General features: G+C 32.5%; 1 protein-coding gene across 3 annotated transcripts in view; it reads left to right on the forward strand.

The window, feature by feature from the left end:
- LOC129232376 (calcium-transporting ATPase sarcoplasmic/endoplasmic reticulum type-like) overlaps nucleotides 1-21,144 on the forward strand; it is a 118,825-nt gene that overhangs the window by 59,235 nt on the left and 38,446 nt on the right. Inside the window, exons 1-3 of one of the 3 annotated variants that reach the window (XM_054866529.1) lie at nucleotides 6,270-6,464; nucleotides 11,837-12,050; nucleotides 14,223-14,240. In XM_054866529.1, the coding sequence (XP_054722504.1) occupies nucleotides 11,933-12,050; nucleotides 14,223-14,240 (136 nt within the window). In that variant the 5' untranslated portion in view covers nucleotides 6,270-6,464; nucleotides 11,837-11,932. Of the gene's footprint in view, nucleotides 1-6,269; nucleotides 6,465-11,836; nucleotides 12,051-14,222; nucleotides 14,241-21,144 lie in introns of those variants that run through there. The other 2 variants (XM_054866536.1, XM_054866542.1) reach the window with 2 other exon arrangements.

Genomic DNA, 21,144 nt, shown 5'->3' on the forward strand with positions numbered 1-21,144 from the left:
ACAGATGAGTTGGTTGGATGGTATGGGGTGGAATCAGCATAGGCGGACGTGCGGACCTGCATATCATTCGGAATGGCACTTTGACTGGCCGAAGGTATGCATACGAGATACTGCGACCTCATGTCATCCCTTACTCTGGAGCCATTGGAGATTCCGTTGTTTTCCAGAATGATATTGCCCGACCGCATAGAGCTCGTCTGGTAGAGAACATGCTTGAAGCTGAAACAATACAGCGTATGGAATGACCAGCGTGCTCTCCTGACCTGAATCTAGTCGAGCATGTTTGGGACATGCTCGGACGACGCATTGCTGCGCGATCAAGGCCGCCTGTTACTGTTCGAGACTTGGAAATTGCACTTCTTGGGGAGTGGAACAGTATTCCCCAAAGTCAGATAGATAACCTCATCGCATTCATGGCAAACAGGTGTGCAGCAGTCTTAGGTGTTCGAGGAGCCCACACGCCCTATTAAAACTTATGAATCATGTCTAAACAGTATCTTTTTTTCATCATTTACATGTAACCAAATTGTTGCCCTAAATCATCTTTTTACGTTTTTTCCATACTTTCAAAGCATTAAAACTTAATTCCAATTTTTTTTACGTCTTTTTTTCTGTATTGCGCATTGATACGCGTGTACTATCCATTGCATGCCAATACATAGCCGTCTCGCCCGGTTTTCTTCACGTTTTTGCTTGCTCCCCTAATTGTTTTGAGCAGTGTATTTTATGTATTTTTATTTGGACTTTTAAAAGATGACCTGGAATTATATGTAAATTATGTTTTCACAGTCCTTTTTTTTTTTTTTGTACCTATCAACTCAAAATGGGTTAATGAGTTTTTTAAATTTTTATTTATTTATTTATTTATTTGCGCCCTTGGACATGTGTGACCGCATTTTCGTTTTTTTTTTGGTGCCCTCAAATCTGAACTCCTCTGATTTTTCTTTTACGCCCTCGAGCCCATGCGCTTTCGTTTGTTTTTATTTTACTTTCTTTGCGTCCTTGAACTTTTTTTTTCACACTCTCAAACTGTGTGCCTTTTTTTTCCCCCCCAAACCTGTGCACCTTCGGTTTTTTTCCCCTTTAAATTTCACCCTCAAACCTGCACACTTAGGAGCCTTTTTTTTTTCATTCCCTTTGGGAGTCAAAGTTTACACCCTCTTGGAGGACCCTGTCCCCCGATAAATTTTTGAAATTGAAACTTAAAAAACGCAGTTGTGGATTATCGTCAGCCGTTTTGGAAGCGGGGGCTACGAGTCTTCTCCCCCGGAAAATTCTCGAATTAAAGATAGGGAAACGCAGTTTTAAACGATATCTAGGATCCAGGTTAGTTAGGTGATGTTAAGGAAGAGCAGAGACTCAGGCATCCTCTGGAAATTTATTGGAACTTCAGAAGCGTATTTTTAGCCAATCTTCAGTGACAACTGAAGACAACAACTCCACTTCTCCCGAGGAGTTTTCATAAGCTATCATTCAGAAAATTTTCGACATGGAAGCCAACATTTTAGTAAATCTTTTAAGTTGTTCGCGAGAGGGGAGAAGAGCTCTCCCGGAATAGATTTGAAATTTGAAGTTGTCGCTTGAAAAACTCGGTTTTAGGCTTTTTTTTTTTTTTTTTTTTTGAAAAATGTTTCAAAACATTTATTTTTTCATCGAGAGTTAAAACGCCTCCCCTCCCAAAAAAGGAGGGATCCTTTGGGGTGGAAAACCGTCCCTTACTCCTCCCGAGGCCAAGGCCGTATCCAGAAATTTTTTTCGGGAGGGGCCCGGATTAGCACATTGCCCTAACACACACACACACACACATATAGTATAAATAGACACAACAAACGCATAAAAATGTTAACATAAAAGATTTTTTGTCTCGATTTTTAATGATTCCACTGTTTGGACGTTGTTATTTTAATTTCTTATTATTTTTCTTATTCACCTTTAGTGGTAAGTATAACAGGAGAGTGTCCCTTTAAGTCGGATGTAGAACACCCATAATTTCAGGGGGTCCGGGGGTTTTTCCCCCGAGAAATTTTCGAAAAAAAAAATATCTGTATTTTGAGGCCTTATATTAGGTAATTGAGACAACAAAAATATGAAAAAAACTAGGCATACAAAGTCTTTTAAAAGTTACATTCTTTTGCAAATCAAGATCAAACAAAATAAAAATTGCTTGCTCGACAAATCATGGAACTTAATGGACAGAGAGGAAAAATGAGAGAGGAGAAAAGAGAAGCACCCAGTCATCTGCTCACATCGGCTTTTAGTGAAGTTTGTTTTTGATCACTAACCCTACTCCCATTTTTTTTCATTAAATGCCATACAGTCTGAAAATTGTACAAAATAGCTTAAAAGAAATGGTGTAGACATTCAGAAAATAAGAACGGAAGAGTAATATTCTGGCCATTTGGACAATTCATACTTTATTTTCTTGATAAGATACAAAATTGAAGAACTTTTCAAGGAATTTCAAAAACTTAAATAATTTTCAAAGACTCTCGAACAGTTGAAATTATTTGAAGCTCTTTATTTACACTTTTCAGAAGTTGATTTCACAGTCTTACAAAATGATTATAACTTTGTAAGACACACCCGTTTTAAGTTAAAAATAAATGCAACGAAATATTTCTCGAAACAAACTTTTTTTTTTCATCACAAGTAGTGCAGAAAATGAAAGAGAGTAGAGTAAGTGTTATTTTTTTCCTCATACTAAAGGTATTAACAGTATGCAGTAGAAGTAAGAGAAAAAACAAGCAATAACAAAAGAACTTCCACGATACTGAATTCTGCATTAAATAAATGCAAGACAAGAAACATATCAGTCACAAAAATGATCTTGAAAATTATGCTACAAAAACGCGAGAATCGTGATTTTTGCATTTTTTACTCAGGATGTATCAAGGAGCTGAATTTGGCACATCTTGGTAAAAAGATACTCGCCTAATCGGAAACTAGGGGCCCAGCCTTTGGGGAGTCCCCGGCTCGAAATCAGTACAGTGTAAGTTTTATAAGAGTTTTAGGGGGAGGAGGGCAGGGTCGTGCACAGAGGGGAGAAGTGACACCTGTTGGCCCGGGCCCGAGCTTAAATGGGGCCTAATATTTTTAAACCTAGGGTTGAAAATATGGGTAAACAATATGGAGGGGGCCCAAAAGAAGCATTTGTGACAGCCCCAAAATTTCTGTGCAAGCCCCTGGAGGAGGAAGTGCACAGAAGTCAGTTTGGTAGACTTGAAAAGTCTACCGAACTGACAAAGGGCCTGCTTTAACCCTGGACTTCCCTGAACTGAGTTGGGAAAGAGAGCAGGAAGTCCTAATTAAAGGTCTAAATTTCAAGTGTGCCTTGCAGCTAATGAGAACTAGAACTGCTTTTTCTGCATTTCTGCAAAATATTATAAATTTTGAATAGTAGCAAAATTAAGAATAAAAAAAAAACTTTGTTATTTTCCTTTTCTGACATTAAGAATTAAAAAAAAAAAACCTTCTGTTTTACGGTACAAAACATTTCGGGTTTCGGGGGGGGGGGGGGCCGGGCCCGTCAGGCCCCCCTCTGGATAAGGCCCTGTCCGAGACACGTGCCAACAGGGGAGGGTGAGTTCTACCCCCCCCCAGTCTCCGAAGGAGAGGGGGCAAATTTCACATCTCGCCCCCCCCCCCCCAGTTATTAAATGCTTGTAAAAATTGCTGGAGGTGGATGTAATTGATAATAAAAGGGGGAAAATGCTAATTTTTAAAAGTGGCAGGGTTGCCAACTCCTAAAAATACCCCCCCCCCTTAACCTATGGTAAATTGGGCATACCTGTGGTAAACTTAATAAGCCAGCAGAGTCAAAATCAGCAAAAAGATGCAAAAAGGGCTTTACACGTACTATAATAAGTTCCCTTCGTTAAGAGCAAGCTCTTCGAGGGTGGAAAAGCGACAGTGGTAATTTGCTTCGATTTTTAGAAGAAAGGATTGAAGATGTTCCTTTTCTTCAAAGCTGGCTCCAAACTCGAAATAACTGGCTGGATGGAAAAATACGAAATGAAATACTAGAAATAATGGCTCACTGCTTTCAGCGGCAGTTAAATGATATAAAACAAAGTACTTATTTGGGTATAATAGCAGATGGTACAACAGATATTGGAGGAAATGAGCAATTCAGTTTGTTAGATGGATGAATCCCGTCACATCTGAGGTGAGGGAAGATTTTTTAGGGATATACTCGTCAAACGATACAAAAGTCAATTTATGCAATTGAAGATGTGGCGATAAAAGACACTTGATATTGGGTTTGAAAGAGTATGAGGGCACTGCTTTGATGGAGCTAAAAACATGAGTGGTCATTTGAATGGTGTTGAGAAACTGATCCGGGAAGTTCAACCGAAATCATTATTTAATATCACTGTAGCATAACCATTCCTTGGACTTATGTCTACAAGAAGCAGCCCGGTCTTGCACTTTATTTTGTGAAATCATGGCACTGGTGAAATGTGTTTCGAAAATCATCCTATCGTCAGTAAAAAGAAAAAAAATCATATTTGAACATTGCTCTCACTCCATGTGACCTGGGCAGTGAAGTAAAACAAAAGTTCAACCTCTCATACCCCTTTGCCCAACAAGATGGTGCATTTGTGTCAATGCGTTAAACCGTTTTGTTGATAACTACGAGAGGGTGCTGCAGACATTAGCAGCAATTTTAGAGGACAGAAATACACTGTCAGATGACAGAAGAGCAACTTTAAGAGGATATAAAAAACAGCTGAAAAAGCGAAGACTCTGTTCGCGTTAAAGGTAGGCTGTAAAATTTTTGCTCCTTGTGAACAGTTTGCTAAAGTTCTTCAAAAACCAGGCTATATTGTTGCTAATGCAAATAAATGTGCACAACTTTTGTCGGACACGGCAACTTTTGTCGGTATGCGAACAGACGAAAATTTTGAATGTCTCTGGACAAAAACTAAGGAAACAGCGGAACTCTTGGGTTTGGGGATACCAGTGTCATCACGAAAAAGAAAAGTTCCACGTCGATACGAGCACTCCAGCGTTTCCGACAGTTCAGTTGATGCAAATGTAGCAAAAATTGTTAAACTTAGACGATACTTTTTCGAAGTAATGGACATAATGATAAATGAAATTAAAAAGCGGTTCCACAAACCGGGATAGTCAACCTTGTAAATTTAGAAGAAGTGCGGACAAGTGAAGCAAAAGGAAGTCAGTTGCAAAATAAATTGGGTATTCACAAGTGACTTTGATATGGAAAAATTAGAGGCTTCTGCTACGTGCTACCCAAAATAACAAAGGGCGAATTATTTTCCTTTGATGTCTGTGAGATCTTGATAGCAGAATCAAGAACTGTTAGAATGCTACTAAGTGAAGTATTTAAACTATTGAACTGATTCGTACAGTTCCTGCTTCAACAGCATCGGCCGAAAGGTCGTTTAGTTCTCTTCAACGAGTGAAAACTTATATGAGATCAACAATGTCACAAAAACGTTTGACTCAGCTTCTCCTGGTAAATATCCACGAATCACGTACCGCCAAACTTGATCTGGGTTCCATTATCATATGGAATAAGTCTGCAGAACCGCAGAATGTAAATATTATTTCAATTCTATGTGTACCGGAAATGTAGAATAAAAAAGTTGGTGCTCCATCGGTTGTTATTTTTCTGTTTGCCCTCCCCCTCCCTCACTCTCCAAGACGTTGGCACGTCCCTGCTCCTCCCAGATATGACACTGTTGTATAGATGTATTAAGCTAACTCTAATCCATACGTGCAAAGTTTTCTTTTATCCCCTTTAGCTCCAAGGTTACTAATTGGTTAATATTCTTGCTGTTGCGTCCCTTATGAGAGTCACTCCAGTCAACCCCTTGGTACGCCACTGCACATCACGTTGAAGAGTCAGTCCGCCCTGCCTTTGCCACGCCCCCCTAGAAAAATCGAAATGACGGCCTGCATTAAGATCTTACTGAAAAATTTGAAGCACATTTTAATCCTGCTCTGAAAGGTGGATTTGTTTTAAAAAATTGACTTGTGCCACGAAAATATTTTTGTGATTTGTATCTGTATTTTCAAACTCAATTTTCATTATCGCTGGTTTTTTAAGAATTTTTTTTCTTTGAAACGTAGCATGCTTTTTAAATTTGATTTTCAAACCATGAAAAAGAGATTATAAATTAAAAAAGATTTTACGTATGATTTCTCCTTTTTTATTACGGAGCAAAAGTTAATTCTTGCTCCTCGTTCTCAACTGAAGTGAACTTGTACAACCACTGTCTCATTTGTCGATTCATCCAATCACCGTAGTCCACATTACAGCCGGCGACGATGAAGTCGGAGTAATTGCGAACTGAATATGTTCTGAATTAAATCACCTGGCATGCATTTAGATGTACGAAATATTTTAAACACATTATGATAGTTTCAGATCTTGTGTATTTTTGTTGCTCTCGGTATTAGAGAGGATAACTTCAAGATCGTAAATTTTTCGCTCCAAGGTAGGCCTATATTCTCGGAAATGATGTGCAAATATTATATGCATTGTAACATGTTGCCAGCTGGCAAATTGCATGTTAACTAGAGTTTAAGAACCTTCAGCTATATTAGCTGATGCTTTTACAGTCCAGAAATGGATTGTTTTCACTATGTTCCTAACTTAAAATTTACTCTGCATATTTTAACATATTAGTAGGTTTCATTTCATTAATTTGAAATAAAAATAAAATTGCATTTCCTTATTTGCTTTTCATTAAAATAGTCGAGATTTTTCCCATGAATTACGTGACGAAAGTTATGTGATAAAAGTAATACGTGTTGAATTGGTCGATGTGCTTAAATACTTACAAGGGATGTAAACAGTCGATAAACATAACAAAAATTGATAGTAGGATAGGTGCTTCTATTGATGATTTTACTACTGTCATGTTTGTCACTGACCTACTTGAAATCGAATAAAATTTTGCATTATTAATGAGACAAAAACTCTTATATTTTATATTTTAAAAATTGTAGAAATTACTTATAACTGTTTATCTATTTATGTTTATATTATATATCAGTTTATATGTATGCATGTATTATTAAATATTTTGTAGAAGCTTCTAGAAAATTAAAAGACAAATTATGTTACTGTATTCTATATATAATAATGATTTAACTAAACCACTAGTGCGGAGTTATAATTCTTTTAATTGATGTCTAATGATAGGAATTAAAATATTAATAGGGTGGAGTGGTAGGTTTAAGGTGAAACGTACTACTGAAGATTAAAATGAAGGATGGTTTGTTTAATCCTTTGTATTGATTAAACATAAATGTGTTACAAAAATGCAGTTTTCGTAAATCTGTAGGTTTTTGAATACTACTTGATATAAAAATTTGTTGCTGGTGTTGTTCTATCTGGTGTCGGTATTGTAGAAAAAAGTGAAATTGCAAGAATATAAGAACTTTCTCCATATATTTAACAAAAAGCAACAAAGCAATTGGCTTTTTGCACTAAAATATGAAAAATGAGTGCAATTTTATAAATATGTTTAAAGTATTTTATTTAAAATTTGTTTTTGAATTAAAACGCAGTTTTAAAAAGTCATTGTGTCATGTAATATTTATAAGAGGGTTCTGAATGTAGTAAGGTCATTGCGTAATAGGCAGAGTCATGTATATATAAATATAATCAGTTTTAAAATTAAAAAAAAAAGAACCAGCTCTTTATGTTGTAATTTTTTGTCGAACTCCCTGTCTTTTAAACACTTAACCCCTGATTAGTTTAAAATGTATCATGTTGAAACAAAGGTCTTGAGTAATTAGTGTTTCTTTTTTAGAGAATGAAAAATATTTTGTTTCTACCATATGTAATTGCTTAGTGATAACTTAGAAAAAAAAGACATTTAAAAGTATTTAAAGCTAAATAATGTTACATTACACTTAGTGATGTAAATATCAGAGTATTTATTTTTAAGGAGGTAAATACCCAGGGTATATACCCAAGTAAATACCGAAAATGGCTATTTACCCGGATGTTTATTTCAAAAATTTATGTTCAACTAAAATACTTCTTTGTATTCCACTATGTATATATATAACCAACTATATAGAAAACAATAAGTTTTTGCCAAAAAATTGCATTTTTATCCCATATTTAAAAAATTATTGTGTGAAACAACTTAGTAATCTAATATGATATTCACATTAAATGTGTTGGATATGCCTAATCAATGTTGATAGCCAATTTCAGATACAAAAAGCCATTCTACAAAAAGTAAAAAGCTTAACTGTTTACATAAAAATGCAAACATCAATTTTTTTAAGTTCCTAGTCTTTTATAACCCAGTAATATGTCCTTGCATGACATCAAAATGTTGCTCAATTCATTATTACTATTTATTTACCTATTTCTTTTGCAGAAATTTTCTCCTAACTTAGTTTAAGCGTTCAGGTGTATTCTGCATCTCATATCTATATATATATATATACACACACAGTAGACCCTCGTTTTACGTGGGTTTATTTAACCCGTTTAAGATTTGACACCTTTATTTTATTTTACACAGATGAGTTTCGGTTTTATGCGGATACGGCAATGCAAACAGATAGTTTTCTCCTCTTTCAAAATCCAAACTTCTAAATATTGCAGATTGCATGTAATAAACTGCATTTTGGCGTCCTAATAATAGAGCTTGGGCCACTGGAGACATTTTATGTAATTGGTTCCAAAGCTCTTTCCAGAAGTAAAGTTTTTAAACTCGCACAGTTCAGAACTCACTAGAAGAAGAGCTTTTAGGAGTGACAAAGGAGACCAAAACCAACGAGGATACCGACATCGGTGACACAAAATCATTGAAAATTTTGAGTCATTCCTAGACAATAAAAATGATCTTCCTGATCTGTTAGTGAAGGAATATTCTATCATGGAAATGATGCAAGTGGTCATGGATGCATTAATGTTCTGTAAAGAATTACAGAGAAAAGTTCTTAATAACTGCCAAAGGACTATCATTGAAAACTCCTCTTTATAAACAGAACACAAAATTAATTTGTTTTCTTTATGCATGTTGCGCATAAAAATTGATATAAGTACACATTAAACTTATTATACGATTAGTCATCTCTAGAATGAAGTAGTTTTTTTTTATCTACCGAACCTAACCCCTATTTTAACACTGTTATTAATATATATACCATGTATACTACCCACAGTAGACCCTCGTTTTACGCGGGGGTTACATTCCAAGGAAATGCCGCGTTAATCAAAACTGCGTAAAATTGAGACCTAATACTAGTGTTAAAATGGGGTTTGGTTCCGTAGATAACAAAATACTTCATTCTAGTGATGACTAATTGTATAATAAGTTTAATGTGTAATATCGACTTTTATGCACAACATGTATAACGAAAACATAAATTAACTTTGTGCCCAGTTTATAAAGAGGAACTGGCTATATGATAGTCTTTTGGCAGTCACTAAGAATGTGTCCGTCATGCTTCCTTTTTTTTTATCATTTTTGGATATGACTAACCTAGATTGTGAGTTTGAAATCCTGAAGTTCATCATTGAATTGCTTATACTTTAATTATGACATTGAAAAGAAAGATTCTTTGGTTCACGATATGTTTCCTTCATAATTTCATCAAGTCTTTTAATACAAAATACTATAAACTGTAATATATATATGTATGGATTAGCTTTACCAGTTATTTCATATTTAGATTTAAAAAAAAAGAAAATTCCCATTCACTTTTGCATTTTTTTTGTAAACTACCCAGTTTTTGGGTATTTACCCAGACCTTGGGTAAATACCCAAAAAATATTGACCTACTTCCTGGGTATTTACCCGATCCACATCATTAATTACACTTAAACGATAAACTATATTGTGTAAGTTCACTCAAAAGATAAATTATATTGAAATATTTCACAAATATTTTAATCAATGTGAAATGTAGTGACGCAGTGAGGGGGGGGGGTGAAAACACTCCCCAAAGGCATTGGTTTTAACATAAATGCAAATTCTACTATAGTAGTTTCTGCATATGAAAGGGCTGTTTCGATTTAAAAAAAAAAAAACCTCCAGAATGTATTTCTGGTTGTGCTAGTGGTGTAATGTGAGGGGAAAAATATTTTTCAAAACTATGAGTTATTAATTTAATTTTAAAAATGTGTTACTTAGCAGGTTCTTTAGCGAAGAAAAAAATAATTCATTTGAAAAGTAAATTATAAAACTAAAAAAGGCTATAGATAATAGAATGGATAATAAAATGATGTGCTAAATCATTTCATTATCATTAATAAAATATTTTAACTCACCAAAATGTTTATTAATTCAGCCAAAATACTTGCTAATCAAAATATCTAAAATAAAATTGTTTTGATATGCTCTTTCTTTAGATAGCATACTTTTTACTTTATTAACAATCAAGGTATCATGATACTTTCCAAAATATAGATTTTTTTTAAAAATGTACTATCCTTCAATCAACACAAACTAAATTATTTAAATAGTAACTGCATGCTCAAATCATTTTTTTCCCTAGATATAATTTTGACCTAAAGTAATGTTTTTTTCATTCCTCAAAAAGCTTTTTCTTTATTGCAATCTTGGATATTAACTAGAGACGTACCGAGTACTCGGTAACTACTCGGTACTCGGCCTACTCGGCCAATTTGCCGAGTACTCGGTACTCGGCCAAATTCTGATCAGATACTCGGCCAATACCGAGTAGTTGCAAAAAATTGAATATTGTCCAAGGCAGATACTAAAATTTATAGAAAAAAGAGCAAACATTATATTCTGCAAACATTTACAATTAAAATTTATAAGTCAAATTTTAAATTTTGATAATAATGAAGTTTGTAATGCTTCAATGGAATAAATCTTTATTTTAATGTCCCCAAAGTTGATAAAAATTATTTATGTAAAATTATGCAAAAAAAAAAAAGTATAGAAAATATGGAATTTTTATGTTAAAAATGAATTTTTGTTACAAACAAAAATCAATTATAAAAAATTATTAAAATACCTTTGCTTAAAAAAATAAAAGGAAATAAAACAATGTTAAAAGCACAGTGCAGGAACACTGCAGACATGTGTTTTGGCATAGCAAGGAATTCCTTTTTCAATGCATGACATGGGAGCTCGTGGATTTAAAGGCATCCGACAAAATTTCAGATTTTTTTGTCGAATGTCTTAACATTCTTTAGCTCACATGTTATGCACTGAAAAAGACGTTCCTTGTAACAAGGGGGGGGGGGGCAGAAACACATGGGGGTCTGCAGTGTTCCTGCACATTTGTTGTATTAAAATTATTTATGTTTTGCGGACTAAAACTATAATTGATTGGTATAAATTTGTTTTAATTCCAACTTGATTAATCATACCTTTTATTTATTTATTTTTAATTTTAAAAATATTTTTTTTGTAAAATTTTTGACACAAACAAAATTGTTTATATAATGTGTAAATTGAATTTCAGCAGGAATTTAGTTTTAAAAACTATTATATGGACAAGGAGGTCTATACTACTATTCCAATAAGTTCAAAATTCATCACATGTGTGTCGGTGGTTCTTCTTAATACATAATTGGTACTTGGTAACTCGGCCGAGTACTCGGTAACTCGGTACTCGGCCGAGTAGTAAAAGGCCGAGTACTCGGTACTTGGCTACTTGGCGAAAGTGCTACTCGGTACTTCTCTAATATTAACAATGCATTGCTTAATTTTTTGATCACTAAGAAAATGTTTAATATTTCTAGTTATTCTGAAATTTGTTTGGTCAACTTATTTTAAACTCGAGAATGAATTAAATAATCTAACTAATAAATTATATTTAAAATTATTATCAGTGACTTATATAATTCTTTTTTTATTTCCAGGGCGTGGATTTAAAACTAAATTTCATGTAACTGTGTTTGTACTTAGTCAAGAACTTGTATTTATTTTATTTGTGCTGTGTCAACTACATATACGTAATGGAATTAGCTCATACTAAAAGTTGTGAAGAAATATTAGAGTATTTTGATACACATCCAGAAAAAGGTTTGTCGGAAGCTCAAGTGAAAAATCTCCAAGAAAAATATGGTCCTAATGGTAAGTTAATTATATTTTAAAATAGAAAAATTCAAAACATAAATTGTCTCTTATTATCTTTGCAATATGTGAGGATCTCAAGCATTTGAAACATTTCTTATTTTTCTCTGTATGCTAAAAAAATTGCATATTTTAAGAATTGTTTTACTTTAAGGAGTCAAAGAAGAAAATAGTCTAACTTCTACGTATCAAAATTTTCTGTGTATCGAAATTCCAGCAAATTTCTATGTTCAATACACAGAAAAATTGTTTTAAAAAATAAAAAAAATCTCTGTATATCGAAAAAAATTCGAGACATTCGTAGATTCTTTTTTCCTACTTTAGACTGTTTGTCTCATGAAAAATAAAGGTTAGGAGAGAAAATTATGTTCACTAAAGGTTGCTACTCATAAGGAATCTGTGGTTGAGGGGTGTGTAGATAGATCACTGTTTCGTTCTGGAGTTCTTAAATTCCTTCAAATTTAATTCAAATCTTAATTGTAACCAGTAACCCTGTAAAATCAGTTTCAAGCTCCAAAGCAAAGTACTACCAAATTTCACGTGCCTTGCAACAGATGCCTGAGCTGCAGAACAATTCTGTTGAATCGTGAGAGGAAAACTCGTACAAATTTTCTGTAGAATTTCTACAGAAATCTGCAGATTTTTTGCAGAAATCTTCTTACTGAACTTAAATTTTGCACAAATTCTAGATTTCTTTAAAAATTAGAAAAAAATTTAAAATTCTTGGAACTTACGAGAATTCGGCGGACAGCTCGTGAAAAATGTTGAATTCAATAAGTCATCTGCAGGAACTTCAAATTTACTTTGAACTTAAAGAAATCTGCAGAATTTGTATAAAATTCTGTCTTCAGTTGGATAATATTTCTATAAAATCAGCAGTTTCTGCAGAAATTTCATATTCTAAATCGGAAAAAATTCTGATTTTTCTAGTGTTTTTGGTTTCTGTTCTCCTTAACTTTCCCCAATCGATCTTCACCACTGCAATTTCCTCCATAAACATATGTTTTGTAAACATGCCAACATTGAAACACGTCCATCGCCGAAAATTACGTGTCTTGTTTGAGATTTCAATCCATTTGCATCCTGAAAATATTTCAATTGCTTTGAAAGTTTTGAAGTGTTTTTTCATATGCTACCCTAACTCTACTAATCTTTTAAATTATTTTAGTATACTTTATTTATTAACATTATTTTATTCCTCATCCATAACATGTAAAATTTTCCAAAAACATGTTGTTTGACACCTAGGTTCGAATTTCTATCAAATTTTGTATCTTTACTCTTTCTATGCATTTGAGTAAGCATATAAAATATTTTTGTAGAGTCTCAATCGGTTTATGTTCCACAGAAATGCATAGCTAACAACTGTAGTATTAAAAACTTCAAAAAAACCTCTCCTGTATGAAACGATTTTGATTTAGGGCATTTGTAGGAATTTGTAGCTTGTGTATGCAATGCTTGAAGTACAGTCGACTCCCGCTACAACGGGAACTGACTTATGCGAAATGGCTATAACGTGTATTTTTCAGGAGTAACAAATTTTAGAGCTAAAGCGAATTTCTCGCTCTCAACACGAAAATATTTGGAAAGGAATCATGATGCTAAGTTTCGGTTTTGTTATTCACTACTAAACATTGACTTCGTGAATGTACTTTCATTCTTTCAGCATCACTAACTGCTCAAGTTCCCACACACCGTACTATAAACATAGCTTTATTGGTGTGTATAATCACCACTCCTGATTTTTCATCTATTTATTCTAATATGAAAGGTGATGAAATATTGTAGCACCTAGGCACGCTGTTTCAACTAAAGTTTGGAGATGGAAACAAAAAGCGAAAGTTTGCGACAATATAAGAAAAGTTCAAGATTCTTGACACGCTTTAACAACTTGAAAGTAGGTCGAAGGTAACACGACAATAAGGTATGAGTGAATCTTTCATACGTATAACTAAAAGTCAAGAGAAGGCAATCCGTAGAAGTCCAGACCTTAGTTTTAATATGAAGCTTGCAGAGTAATGTTTAAGCAAAATGCAGCAATATAAAAAGATCAAGGCCAACGTGGTTAAATGAGGTTAAATAAACGATTGTAATTTCTTTTATGTTAGTTTCTATTGAATTTTTGTCTTTATTGTTTTATCAGTCAATTTATTTTGTGTTTTTTTATTGCAGAATTACCAGCAGAAGAAGGTATGCTTCTTGTTTTAGTTATGTTCTTTAAATTTTTTTAAGTTTGAAAAATCATAGTCCTCATTTTTATTCTTAAAAATAGTGATGTACAGATTAATCAACAGTAATCAGCTATTTTGCGGATTATTCTATAGGCCAATCCTTAGCCAATTAATCAATTTTATATTAAAACTTATTTTGCTTAGAACAAGCAACTATGAGGTAGGAATTTTAGACAGTTAATCTGCTGAATTACTTTTGCTTAGAACAAGAAACTAGGATGAATGAGTTTTGTGAATGGGTAATTCCATATCAAATCAACCAATGGTCAAAACATCATGTCTTTAGATTTTGCTCATTTTTTGTTCCAATGGAGTATTACCACAACAGAGAAAATACACAAAGTTTTGGATTTTTTCACTCATTTGTTGTCCAGTTATAATATTTTAAAGTTTTGACGAAGTTGAAAATTTTTCCTGACACATTTTCTTTAAATGGCCGTAATTAAAAAACTATTTGACTCAAAGAGTTAAAACTGGTAGTGTTTTGTTCTGTATTTAATAAGGTTTTATAAAATATATGACATGACCTAGTTGTACCTTTTTCTTTTTTTTTAAAATTTTTTTGAAAAAAAAATTTTTAATTTAAAAAAACTCAAAATCGAAATTTTAAATTTTTTTTGAAAAAAATTATGTCATTAAGTCTTACTTTAGCAACAAAAATGCAAAATTTCATGATGGCATTATTGTGGTATCATAAGAAAAAAAAATATTTCCTCTTTCAGGGCAGTTCTCAAAAGGTGGGAACAAAAAAGTTAACTTTGAGCAATTTCAAAAATTTTCGAATTTGATATCAATTTTGCTTTTATTCTATAGTATGCATACCTAGAGCACAATATATGAACATGAAAAGACAGCAGGTATTTGTAAAAATTGTTAATTAGCAAATTAAATTAGCAGTCTGTAGGTAACACATTTTGGACATTGTTGTCCTGTAGGTAACGGATTTTGGACATCATCATAATGTAAGTTTCACCATTTTTGACAACTGTTAATCTGATTTTTAACTTTTCCAATGAAAATTTTATTTACTACTTTTTGAATTTTGCAATTTAATGATAAAGAGGATATTAATGAAGTACTTGAATGGCTATACATACTGCTCTTTACATATAACGTTTTGGAATAGAAGAAGTTGATGAAAGGTAGAAAAAAGCTTCATGGAAATAATTATACAAACTTGTAGTTTGATTTATTGGGACAAATAAGGAATAAAAATAGAGACAAATACGACATATACTATATTTTTAAAGGAAAAATAAACAAAATATGCTTTAAGAAAGAATGTAAAAAGTGACATCAGTTTTAATAATGAATATTTTTTCTAATGTCATAAGAATTAAAACGATGTCTAAAAAAATTATTGAAAAAAGAAATTCGTATTTCTATTTGGAGATCGTTAAATTATGTTTAAAAGAAAGAAGAGAAAAAAAAATTCTAAAATAATAAAAGCGGCGGGGGAAAAAAAATGCTAGCGCAGGTGATAAAGGCACCAAAAATGGTGCAGCTGACGATTAACTACATTTGTCAAACTGGAATCCCCCTCTGGTAACCTTTAGCTTATCGTATACTGTGTTGTCGCCAACGGAGGTTTGCTTGGCGATTTTCGCGCAAAATGGCTTTCGTTCGATCATAACAAGCCATGTTTCTACTGTAATTTATGTATTGTTCAATGTGTAACGTATTAATTATGCAAAATACCAATGGATTAAAAAAGATAACATCATAATAATCTTTTTTATTGATGTTAGAAGACAGTGGATTATAAAAAAAATTATAAATAAACGGACAGAATTATCGGCGTCAAGATCGTAACGCCATTTGGACATCTCACATGTATGTTTAAGAAAAATTATTTTTCTTCTAAGATACTGCATAAAAGCTTCTGAAAACACTTTTAAACAATTAAAAACTGATTCTGAGGATCGATAAATACCTTTAAAACGAAAACATCATATACTTAGTTCTCAAATAATAGCATTGTAAAGATCGTAACTTTTGGACATGCATCAAATTTCAAACTTAATTTTTTCTAAAATCGTTTACAAAGTAAATAATCTGTCTTTACTTTTGTTATTTGTGTAAAATATTAACAAAAAATTATTCAGTGTAAGATTCATGCCTTTATTTTTTTTTTGAAACGTATGGAAATAATTAAAAAAAAAAATTTTTTTAATGGTACATTTGCTCAGTTAACGTTTTGGTATGTCCAAAATTGTGCCATTTAGCAAAGAAAATATTTTTTAAGGGCATTTGAAGAGCTTTTTTTCCATAATTTATGTCAATTCTTGTCTCTATACAGCATTATAATTTACCTCAAACATTTTAGAGTTAATTAAAATGAAAGTTATTTGGTGTTGAAGCTTCAAAGTTGAAGTCTGTGTTTGCTCCCACCTTTTGAGAACTGCACTTCAACATCTTTATTCATGTAACAATTCATGCTGCTTGATCAGCTGGATCATCCAAAGTGGGTGGAGGGATGGCAAAGACTGCCATTAAGATTTAAGGGGATGTTTAAGGGGCATTTTTCTCTGTAAAGAGGTTTCATCCCTGTGGGGGGGGGGGCTGTACAGTATTTGAGGAGGTGTTATTGGCACCCTTGGCTTGATTCCTTTATATATATAACATATATATATATATAATATATATATATATATATATATATATATATATATATATATATATTGTTATTTTAATGTTAAATTTATGCATGTTTTTGTTGTTAAGAGCCGACTTTCAGTTGAAAATGGATAAACAATATGGAGCATATTTTGCTGCAATCCATTTAAAAAAGAAGGACATTGGGTGAAAAAAGATCTAAGAACTGCAAGCTTGTGGATGACAAAACTAACATATGGCATTGAAGAAGGAATGAAAATTTGTACTACTTGTCACCAGTATTGCATAATATAGACGAACGCGGCGAACAGCGTTTGCAGAAAATTTTTGGCTCTGCAGAAATTTTTTCTTAACTGCTGGGATTTTTTTTACAATTCCCTTTAAAAAAAAAAAATTTAAAGGGAATTGTAAAAAAAATCCCAGTTTATTTCTGTTTCTTTCTCCAAAAGCCTTTTAAAGCACATGTGTGAAAAAAAATATAGTTTTGGCAGTTGGCGAAAAATAAGCACAAGCTATGTTATTGTAAAAAAAAAAAAAAAATTAAATGATTTAGAGCACTTTTTTTTTTGGCCTCTTTCATATCTAAATATGAATTTAATTCTTTATTTACAAGTGTAAGTTAGGCAAAATAATTATTTGCAGAAAATTTTCCAGTTAGGATTTGTGTTTGCAGAAAGCTTTTCATTTATATAAGTCTGCTTGTCGCATACAATTAAGTAAGCAAAAACATTCTTCAGTTCCTGAAACTGATGATGTTATGAGTGAGTTTAGCAAAGATCCGAAACCAGGCTCTAGTACAGAGGATCCCGAGTTCATGATCCCTCATAATGAGGATGTACAGTTTGAAGAAATTGTGGGCTATATTGCTTGTGCTTATGACAGCAAATGGTGGATAGGATATCAGGGGTCTGTCCAGGATTTTTCACAAGGTCCGTTTTTTGTGAAAAATCAAATAATTTTTTGAAAAATAAAATACTTTTGTGAAAAATCAAATAATTTTGCAAAAAAAAAAAAAAATTTTTTTTTTTCAAGAGTCTAAACGAAAGTTTAGACTCTTGAGATGGTGGAAACTGCATCATTGACACTTAAAGTTGAGTGTTTTCCCTCTTTTCTGTTGAGAATATCATTCTTTAGTGCTTTTCTAGTATTTGGGGGGGGGGGGGGGGGGGGGGAGAAGCATCGCTCACTGGGAGATGGGCACCCCTCAAGTATCAATATTTATCTACCATTCTACATCATGTTAAATTATACTAGAAATGTTATTTGTATAGTATTTAAAACAACTGAAAGAAAAAAAATTCAGTCAGGGGTTCAGCATTTAAATTTTTAACCCAAGACACTGTTTAAGAGCACAGAGTTTCGTTTAAAACTTATAAATTCCGTGATTTTTACAAAAATAAAAAATATTTTATTTGTTTACTTCTTAACTAAGCGTACTAAACATCGAAAATGCGAAAAATCAGATTTCCATAGCGGATGCAAAGAGATTGCAATCTTCAAAGTGAAGGCATCAAAAGTATAAAAACGGCTTGTAAAATAAATATTTTGGATAAAATTGTTTTAAAATTGCATTTTAGAGCCCTATGATAAACATATCATTAATATCTGTACACAGTTGAAGCAATAATAATAATAATAATAAATAAATAAAATAAAAAATAAACGATCAATTCAGCATTTTAATTATTGACTCATAAAAGAAAATGGAATAGGGAAGTTGCAACCTATTAAATGTTCATATTTTGGCCATTGGATGTTGTTAATTGATCCTCAAAACTAAAAAAATCACCATCGCCGAATTTTAAAACACCTTGTTTGATTTTTAATGAATTTTTAAAAATCCACGCTCAAAAGTGCGCTCTTCTGAAACGTCACGAACCTACGTCACAGGGCGCGAATGGGCAGTCTTCCGCCGAAGATCCCCTGTTTTCGCTAGGGACTTTTTGAGCGCGCTGATATTTTTATTTTTTAGAAATTCAATAATCCTTTTGAACACACTATGGAGACCAGATTCGTTAAAGCACAATCTAAATAATCTTCCTCATGTAACATCAATGATGATATTCGAATATTTCGGAGAGGATGAGAGGTGTAATGTTCCAGAAACGCGAGGAGTTAAATGCGAGGAGATAAGCCTTTTACGTTTTGTCTTCGAAGTCGAATGCGTGACCTTCGACTTCTCCCCTATCGGAAGAGCGCATGACGTCACTTCCTATGCCTTTTGACGTCACAAGCACTTGAACTTTAAAAATTAATTAAAAAAACTACTTATCGTATCGCAAAATTTTTTTCACCTATGATGTTCATACATGTTACTCTATCATGTAAAAATAAAATTGAAAAATCGAAAACTTCCCTATTCCGCTTTAAAAACCTGAAATAAGCTTTGTTACAAAAATAAAGAACCCTTTTCATTTATTTGCATCCTAATAAAGCGAAGTTAGCTTGAAAAAAGAATGAAATATGATTTTCATATCGGATGTAAAAAGATTTCGTTTTTCAAAATGTAGGCATCTATAGAAAAAAAAATGGTAAATAAAAGAATTTATTTTAAGTTAATTATCCTTTTTAGCATCGAAAAATCAAACCCATATAACTTTCTCCCAAAATAACAATTTAACATCGCACCGCCAGACGCTAAGTGGCAATAAACAGTTAAACATCGCACCGCTAGACAATGACTGACGATGACGCTAAGTGGTGATTAGTTTGAATTTGGTAACTCTATCTGAAGCGATCACACCCCCCCCTTACTACCCTTTGCAGTTCTAAGTTCATTTCGCTGTATATTATTGATTATTAAATCATGAGTGGGGAGAAAAGTGCTTACTACGCCTATTCAGAGAATGTTGACGCTTTTTCAAAGAAGTTTACAACAACACCGCTGCATAAAACAAACAAGCAAAATTATAAAGCAAACTGACTTTCAGCTGTTAATTTCTTTCAAAGAAACCAACAACAGGCATTATATTTATTTGGCTGTAGTAATTATTTATGGCTTGCAGGAGCATCACAAGAGTGCAGATTTTTTTTTCTTTTGCGAAATTAGCTGATTTTGTATAAGTTGATTCCTCTAATTTAACTTTAAAAAAGGTTCCAACCATTATCGTTTTTATATGCTGTATTATTTTAATCTGAGATTTGCTCTTTCAATAAACAATTTGTGAAAGATCCGTTTTTGTTTATCAGAATTTTGTGAAGGGTCCGTTTTGGTTGGTTGGGATTTTGTGAAAGGTCGTTTTTGGTTGATTGGATATTTGTGAAAGGTCCGTTTTGGTTGATCGGATTTTTGTGAAGGGTCCGTTAACGGACCCAAATTTGCTCTGGCCAGACCCCTGGATATGTAATTTCAAAAGATCAGGTAAAAGAAGAAATCCAGGTTTCTTTCCTTCATCCTAGCGAACCATCATCATCATTCATTTATCCAAGAAAAGCAGACATTTTGATCATTCCTAAAAATTTTGTTCTGTGCAAATTACATCCTGTCACTGCTACAAGCAGAACATACCAAGTCTCGAAAGAGGAGATGGCAAAAGCAACTGAAATCTTACACACATCTCAAACTGCTTCTTGATGGGCTTTAAAAAAATGTTAAATTTTATATTTTAGTAATTAAATTATATATAAATAAAACTTAAATTTGCTTTTAAAATATGGCTATAAAAGCTTCAGTAACTTTTAAGTTGAAGTTTTCAAATTTAAATAAAATTTAATTTTTTATTCAATAATAAATATTTTTTCACAAAAAAAATTGTTTGAACTTGTTAATATGCTTGCAATACTGCCAAGTACTTGTTTTTTTACGCAATAGTCCCGGTTTAAACTTTAACTACTTTTCATTAGAACAAATGTTTTTTATAAATAAAATTAAAGCAACTGTTTGAAAGAGATTTTTTTTTTCTCCATGATACCACAAAAATGCCATCATGAAATTTTGAATTTATGTTGCTTAAAGAAGACTAAGTACCCTTTTTTTTTTCAAGAAAATTAAAAATTTTGATTTTGTAATTTTTACAAAATAATTTTTTTTTTAAATGATTTTTTTTGTAGCTAGGTTTTGTTACATATTTTTTAAAACCACCTAAAATACTGAACAAAACAGCACAAGTTTTAACCTTTTAAGTCAATTAGTTCTTTGATAATAGCCTTTTAAAGATTACTAAATGATGTAAAATTTATGATGCTTCCAGAGTTAAAAAATTTTATAACTTTGGAAAGAATTGTTGAAAAAATTTGAAACTTCAAAT

Source organism: Uloborus diversus, chromosome 1, assembly GCF_026930045.1.
Source record: "Uloborus diversus isolate 005 chromosome 1, Udiv.v.3.1, whole genome shotgun sequence".
In the NCBI taxonomy this organism is placed as follows: Eukaryota; Metazoa; Arthropoda; class Arachnida; order Araneae; family Uloboridae; genus Uloborus; species Uloborus diversus.